The sequence below is a fragment of the Chaetura pelagica genome, unplaced genomic scaffold (assembly GCF_000747805.2).
Source record: "Chaetura pelagica isolate M959 unplaced genomic scaffold, ChaPel_1.0 scaffold174, whole genome shotgun sequence".
NCBI classification, from domain to species: Eukaryota; Metazoa; Chordata; class Aves; order Apodiformes; family Apodidae; genus Chaetura; species Chaetura pelagica.
Genome location: NW_009953722.1, coordinates 3275539 through 3283545, shown reverse-complemented (window position 1 = coordinate 3283545; position 8007 = coordinate 3275539). Strand labels below are relative to the sequence as shown.

The following is an 8007-nucleotide window of genomic DNA, read 5'->3' as shown; positions in this document are numbered from 1 at the left end:
GGGCCCTCGGGCCTGGAAGGGAGCGGGGCCCGGGCCCAGGCTCGGCCCGCTCTGTGACTCGTGTTCCTGGGCCTCCCGGCGGTGTGAGCTGCCCTGCAGCCCCGTGTGTGCCCTGCTCCTCGGGGGGGGGGGTGGGACAGAGGGATGGGTGGTTCCCCGCTCCTGTGTGACCTGCCCCTGGTGTGGGAAAGGGAGACCTGAGCCCTTAGAGCTGCCCGGGTAGGGGGGGATAAAATGCGCTGCAATGGGATGTGGGCTGTCCTGTCACATGTAGGGTTTGGAGTTTGTGTTTGTTTGTTTGTTTTTAAAAAAAACCAAACGTGGCATTGTCTTTTTAGCCAGTGGTCTGAAGAGTTCTACTTGTTGGACAGGTAGCTGAAGCATTAGCCAAAGCAGAAAACCCTAAGCCCATTTGCAGGAGACTTAGGTTTGCTGTAGCAGGATCCAAAGGTTAACTTTAGGATGCACAAAACTGACAGGTTTTAAAAGAATTGTGCTTAAGCTGGGAGTGTTAGGTAATGCCAAAGACAATTGTTAATATATACACAAACTAAAATGAATGCTGTAAGCAGACAGGTGTGAACTCCCAGTCAGGATGTAGTTCTTTCAGTTTTTTATAAAAATGACATCTGTTTTTCATTCTGTTTTTTTAGGAAGGAATAAAAGTTAATGAAAATGTCTTCCAGCAAACCTCCAAATGAAAATGAAACCCCCAAAGAGAGAAACCCAGGACTGAGAAGTGTCCGAACAACTATGCTCGTCCGAGCTGTGAACCCAGAGCTTTTCATTAGACCTGTAAGAGGCTCATTCTGAGAGAAACTAAATATGCTTGGAGAGAACAGGTTGCTTTAAAATAATTATCACAGTTCTCTGTGCATTATATAACCATCTCTTGTTATGCAAACCACTTAGTAATGTAACTAAAAATATTTTATCTTTTTTTTCCACTCCGACTGTTCAGATCCCAGAACATGACATTGTTTGTTCCAGGTTTTCTCTCACTGTTATCTTGTCTGATTCTTTTGTGCCTAGCAAGTTGCTTTCAGAAAGATTTGTCACATCACCCATGTACTTTGACAATTAGAGCCCTCTTTAAGAGGGAACAAATAAAAAAATGCAAGCTTTTTCGTATGAAAGGGGGGGATTTTTGGTAGCTTTTCAATATCTTGGATTTTTCTTTTTATTTATAAAACTCAGGTTTTATTTACACTTGCAGAACTCGGCAAGACTGGATGAAATGTTGTGCATATAATAAAAGATATTGTGTTGATAATACATGATCTCTTTCAGAGGAATACAGTCAAGGTTGCTTGGCAGGAGCAAAGTGTGTTGTCCCAGTAGTATATCCAGGTGAAGTCCATTAGAAGTTTGTAGTAGTTACCTTTAGTAATTAGTTGTGGCCTGTTTGTTGATGCTTAAGCAGCATTTGCAGCCAGCCAAGGGCAGAGCACTGACCAATGTGATGTTCTGTCTCCAGAGTCTTCTTTTTCAAAGGGAATTCCTTTTGCTGTCAGCAAACCAAGTCTCCTTGTTGCTTAACAAAGTTACCTGGATCAGTCTGCAAGAAGGCAATGAAGTTTTTTTACAGATGTCTCAAAAGTTTACTTTCTAAGTGAGACAGAGGAATGTAACGTTTGTCTGAATGTTTTGACTCACAACAGGTACTAAACTTTTTTTTTTTCTTGTCAGAACAAACCCGTGATGGCATTTGGGTTCATAGCAATTACCCTCTGTGTGGCCTACCTTGGTTATTGGCGTGCAACAGTAGAGAATGAGAAGGACCTCTATGAAGCCATCGACAGTGAGGGGTCCAGGTATATGAGGAGAAAAACTTCCAAGTGGGACTGAGAACATAAGGAATGAACTCAGCGAATCAGTCGCAGAACTTTTCAAAGCAACTACTATGTTTTGCTCTGTCCATGGAAATGGTGGCTAAATGTCTATCTTCTATTTGATCCAATTTAATTTGGATCAGATTAAATCCATTTATATCATGTTGTGCCTGTACAAATAAATTATGACCAAGATACATGTAAAAGTGATTTTAAGAACTGTTTTCTACAATCCCCACAGTATATCAGAAGATATGAAATTACCTCAGACATGCAGTCAAGACTGGAAATGCCTTAGAAATCTACATGGTAGTTCAGATCACTTCCCTCTTTATTTTGATTAAATGAAAACGGGTTTGTCTTCTATTTTTTTAAACAGTGTAATGTATTGTGTGTATAGAAAAAGTTGATCTCTTGAATATTGATAATTAACAGTGGTGCAAGTAGAATAATTTTAAGGCAAGAAGGATCTGATAATGCAGTCATTTTTAAATTTATATTTGAAAATATATTTTAATTACATTGTTAAGTAGTTATATAGTTGTATAGGTATTTAAAATATGTAGTATCTGCTGCAATAAGTAGACCACTGCCCATACAATTGTGGCTTCATAAATAAATGAATTATGTTCAGCAATTTTCCCTTCTAAAAGCAAATTCTCTCTAAAATACCTATCATCATGAAAAATTGATCTTACACAAATGGAGTTTCATTATCAAAATCATCCTCCTGACCTACCCGGTCTAAGGAATCTATTGTCTCTCTAATGGGTCTTTGGCTGGATATTTATATAGTTACAGAGTTACATATTTATATTTAAAATATATAGCTATTATAGCTATAGATAGTGATTTTTCATTGTTTTGAATGGCCAGAACAATCCTTGGATTCTAATACATTCTTTGTTACAAATGAAAATAAATAATTAGCTGGGTAGAGGAGAAAAAGTAAAGCAAATGTTTCTGTCAAGAGGAAAGCAGGAAGAAGGAGGAAGCAGGAGCCATTACCATTCCTGTGTGGCATCAGCAGAGCAGTGAACATGCCCATATCAGCTTGCCAGTCAGTATCTGTAACCCCAGGTTAGCAAGAGCTTGTGTAGTGTTCCTGCCTAGTCAGCAGGACTAATTCATTTAAGGTGCATTCAAACATTACATTTATTTACATTGCAAAGTACATTATATAATGTGGATTTTTTTTATAGGTTACTGAACTCAAAATGAGGAATGGGAAGTGTTGGGTCAACAGCAGGCACAAAGAAAAGAATGTGTCAGCCTGGACGAGCCCAGTCTTGCTGAAGAGCCACAGGTGTGGGTTGGAGGTGGCCCCTGGAGGTGGTGCTGGCTGGTGCTGCTGGGAGTGGGGCTGGAGGGCAGGGGGGTGTTGGGGTATTCCCTGAGCATAGGAGGTGGTCCCCTCTGAGCCTTTACCTTGAGCACAATGTTTAGGTGGTTGCTTTCCTGTTCCAGCACTGAGGCCTTCTCCTATGAGCTTATCCAGCTACTTCTGTGTGCCTGAGATTTCCTAGATGGGATCCATTAACCGACCCCAGAACCCATGGTGGGAGGGCACGTACGAGGCTGTGCCCTTTTTCCACCCTAGACCCTCTGTAGCATTCTGGTTGCGTTTCTCTGTTCTGCTCCTCATCTTTACAGCCCCATCGAGGGCCTTCTGGCCAAGGTGGCTTCTGTCAGATCAAAGAAGAAAGAACATGCAGGGACATCTGCTTCACAACTCTGGGAATTGCTTAAGGTTTTGTTACTGAAATTTGTTACTGAAGATAAAAAGGTGACCAACTGCCTTGAGGGACAGCAGTTTCTCTATGGGTTTTCTCTGTATCTCCCTTTAAACCTGTTGTTTTCTTACTGTTCCTGTTTTATAGTTACCTGTAGCTTAAATTCACCTGGGCCGTGGTTTGGCTACTGCCTCCCTGAGAAAGGAATTGCCCTCTATGTTTGCTAAAGGTACAGAAAAAAAGCATTTTTGCAGCCTTTAAAAGCATATTTTCCTCGGTAAGCCCAGCTGCCTCATCACAGCCAGGCCTCCAGCAAATCTGAAAGCTTGCAGGTGAGGAAACTACTTCACTTTTGAAGGATTTTCCAGGTGAATTGATCAGCTACTCAGAACAGCCACACACTATGCATATCCTGTAGAATATGTTTTGTTTGATAGGATGTGTTGGATCTTGAGAATTAATCTGTTCTTTTAAAAAGGGTCACAAAGGATTTTTGTTTTCTTCAGCTTATTAAAATGCATGAGTCTCATATGTTTGCATGAATTTAACTAAATTATTCCAAAACCAGAGCTACAGCAAGCATTTTAATTTGTTTTTCTGCAGGCTTTTAAAAGACCCACTTTGATCCTTATACCTGCAGATGACTCAAAGGGAGAAAGCCCAGTCCCTCACATATTTGGGAATAATGCAGAATTTTATTCTCAAATTTTTCAGTTATGTTTTATGAAGTGAATAGATCTGGAAGTTACTGAGGGAAAAGAAAGGTGGGGTAGAGAGGTCAAAGAGGAAAGTGTGGGACTGACCTGGGCAGGGTCTAGGTGATGTGCAAGCCAAGGGCACTTCACAGAAAAGCTGTCTGAGGTGAGGGCTCTTAGCTGTTGCATGGAGTAAAGTCCTGTTAAACAGGTTAATCTAGAACTGCCCAGGCTGAAGGAAGAGTCAGTGTTTAGACTTGTCCTTATTTGAGGGAGTTTCTCTGTATTGATTTCTGGCAACTGCTGTACAGGTAACTCAATGCTACAAAAATTCTTATATAAAAAGGAGATAGAGCAGTGCAAATATAGAGAAGAATGTGGTTGATTAATGGGTGTGCCAGTATCTATACTGGCATTTGCTGCTTGAAGTACCTGATTTATATACGTAAAAACTGTGTGTGTGTACAGAATAAAGGAGAAAAACCCCACACGAGCACAGCTACATGGGTAACAAAACGTGTTCACTCGACTGGAAGCACAGCTACCCTTATTCATCTAGAGGGTAAGAAAACAGCAATACCATTTATTTTGTTCTTGTTTTCTCAGTCTTATCTTCAATATAGTAATAATTATCTACAGTGGCTGATAGCTGGCTTGTCTGGAGCTGTGAGTCAAAGTGATTTCCTGGGCAGAGGCTCTTTCAGGTTTTTGCCAGTTCTTTATGGTCTGTGCTGGCTTTCACATCTTTACCAAGAACATCAACAAAATTCTCTGATGAAAGTATCTGAAGCAGTAGCTTTTTGTACAACTCCTGAAATCTCCTTGGACTACATGGTTGGAATAAGTATCGTTAACATCCAACAGCACAAGGCATTAAAAAGGCAACACCTGCTGTGATGCTGCTGAACTTGACCAGGGAAAGTTAGGTCTTCGTGAGCAAAACCAGCCCTGCCTAGAGGCAGTGCTACCTAGCAAGCTGTATGAAGGCTGGAGTGGTTGTTCCATTACACCCCTCAGGCAGAAGGGAAGGATCTGAAATCCCACTGCTGGGGGGGATGGGAGCTTTGGGTTGCAGGAAGGCATCTGTATCCACCTTCTTCTGCAGTGCCTTCTTTTCTGGGTAATCCTTGGTGCTGAAGACAAGTCTTTCAAATGAAAGGCTGAAACAGGACTACCTTTCTCAGCATGTTCAGAGGAGGAGATGGTGTTGCCAACATCTTACTTAGACCCCATCCATGTTGCTAAGGCAGCACCCCCAGGCTAGGCCCTGTGAAGCAGGGTCGCTCACCTCCAGACTGCTTCCCTCCCTCTTCCTAGAAGGGACTAGCTGTGCTCCTGCAGCACAGGGGCTGCTTGGGCCCTGGGCAGACACTGCAGCCCTAAAGAGAGAGGTACATGGTCTGTTCCAAACATCTGAAATATCCTGCCATATCCTTCTGAAAATATTAATTGTGTGCTCCAAGAGTGGTGTGAAGGAACCTGAGAGCATCTCAGGGCAATGGACTTTGCTGAAAGCCTTGGAGGACTCTGAGGGCACAGGGAGCCAAAGGGGCCCCATCTCACCCAGAGTGTCTAAAGGAAGCAGAGCTGTCCCCTGAGCTGACTCAAGCTTTGTTTGCAGTCAGAAACAGTGAATCACTCCCAAGAAAGCTTATCTTCCAGTGATAGAGAATCAGATTTTTTTTGTCTACCGGGAAGGATATAATATAATCATCATACACTTGTGCAGTGCCTTAGGGTTAGCATTAGATTCAGAAAAAAAGAAGTCACCCTCTCTTGGAGGGTTAGCCTGGTTTGTATCGGGGATATACTGGCAGTGAATGATACAGACCATGGCTGTCTACAGCAGTAAGTGTTCCCTGTGGTAGACCTTAGTCCTGGGTTCATTACTCATCCAGATGAGACCAAGGGCCCCTGAGAGTGCACATCCAAGGCCCTTTCTCACCTACAGCTTTGGGGGCATGTTTGGAGACAGGCAGCAAGGCCTCAAGTTCTGGTCAGCCCAGTCTATACTTATATCTACTCCAGGCACACTCTGGGGTGGACTTACCCGTGTATGCACAGTATATACAACATCTAACAGTCTGTCAGACACTGGAACTGCTTCTCATTGCCTTTTGGGAGAGGAAAAACATTTAGCCCTTTTATATGTCATGGTGAAGTTGTATTGTCACTACTTAGAGCACGTCCTCCTAAGTTTGTGTTCTTGGAGGCACAGCTTGGCCTAAGTGAATAGCTCTACAGTATGAATGGGTAAACAAGGTAGCAAGCAGTAGAACTGCTAAGGGACCTGGAGAGCTATTTGCCATGGGCACTGTTTGGTATTTCAAGGGAATATTTTATTAAGTATCCAACTAAGCCTGATTTAAGAGGGGTTTTTTTTCCCTTCTAGTTGAACTCACTGCACAATATTAATTATGGTTAACTGGGAAGTTGAAAAAAAAGAAGTGTTTTCATATTCTGTAAGTTTCTGCATGTCAGATACTTAACAAATGAGTACATGAGCTATTGGTAGCTAATACAAATTGGGAGTTCAGGCATACAAGCAAGCCTTTCACTGCATGAAGCATATGTTTGTTGTCTTGATTTTCCCTGTTTGAGAAGGACTGCAGCATGAAAATTAACACTACCCACTTCACTTGCCACTCTGAATCAGAGAGAGCACAAATAGAAGCTTTTTGGCTGTTCATCTGAATGGTGCAAATAAAAAGCTCTGAGATAACATCCGGGCACTAGGATGCTGGTGAGGGCATGTATTGACAGCAGAGTGCATGAGACAAAACCTAGAATGGAGAGCTGTAATGCTGCAGTGAATAATACAGAAAGCAGGACTTCTCTTAGTCATTCAGGAGATGTCTAAAATTGCCAGAAAGTACCATAGTCTCAGGAGCAGTGAAACTTTCCATCCAAGGCAAGGCTATAAAAGACTGAGAAGTGGGTTGACTAATTACTGGAGCTGAGCAGCGGAACTAGTAGGGAACTGTGGAGCACAGCTGATAAGCAGCTAATTAATAAACTAGAGACATCTTGCTCATTAGTCCCTTAAAGGTCTGCAGAAGAGATCTGTGATACCTTAAAAGATTAATATTCAGATTGTGAATTCTCAGACATGGAGAAATGAAGTGTGAGAGGAACTAATGATGCTGGTAGCATTTGGAGGGTGAGCACGTGCTGTCTGTGCCTGCGAGGCAAATTAAGGACCTGCAGCACTTCACAGGCACCAGAATGCAGAACAAACACACTCCCTGCATGGATGTAGGTATAAGATAGACACAGATAGAAACCAAGTAATCTTGTTTTAAGTTACTGATGTGATTTCCTTTGCTGGGCCAGTTAACAACAGCTCAGTGTTACATTTCCTGCTAGTTAAAATAGAGATTGAGAAAAGGCACATGAGTAACTATTCGCAAAACGCATCAAGTGACTGGTGAGAGTCACAGATGCTAGAACAAATAGTATGAGTACTGGTTAGCAGGTACAGTACATGGGTGTTTTGGGGATATGTAGGCATAGGCAGGGTTCTGCCTGGGGGTGTGTCAGCAGTGACCAAAGGGAAAGACAAATCCTAGGAGGAAGAATGGGCCAACAAGGATAGAAACATCCTAGGGAGTGAGGAAACCTGTGCCTCCTCCATTGCAGTTTAGTGGGAATAGCAGTTAACATGTCCCCTTTTATTTCTTTGGCCAGGGAGCAAACCACAGGTTAGATAAACAGCTTGACTAACAACAGCTAGTAAACTAATTCCTA

General features: G+C 42.4%; 1 protein-coding gene across 1 annotated transcript; it reads left to right on the top strand.

The window, feature by feature from the left end:
- The first annotated feature begins 622 nt into the window (after positions 1 to 622).
- SMIM8 (small integral membrane protein 8) lies at positions 623 to 1848 on the top strand. Its single transcript, XM_010000518.1, has 2 exons — positions 623 to 795; positions 1690 to 1848. The coding sequence occupies exons 1-2, from the start codon at positions 670 to 672 to the stop codon at positions 1846 to 1848; spliced, it is 285 nt and encodes a 94-aa protein (XP_009998820.1). The 5' UTR covers positions 623 to 669.
- Positions 1849 to 8007: the final 6159 nt, after the last annotated feature.

Excerpts from the sequence above, each read along its gene's own strand:
- SMIM8 (XM_010000518.1), top strand. The coding sequence starts at position 670 with ATGAAAATGTCTTCCAGCAAACCTCCAAATGAAAATGAAACCCCCAAA. Across the intron at positions 796-1,689 it reads CAGAGCTTTTCATTAGACCT|AACAAACCCGTGATGGCATT; the intron begins GTAAGAGGCTCA and ends TTTTCTTGTCAG.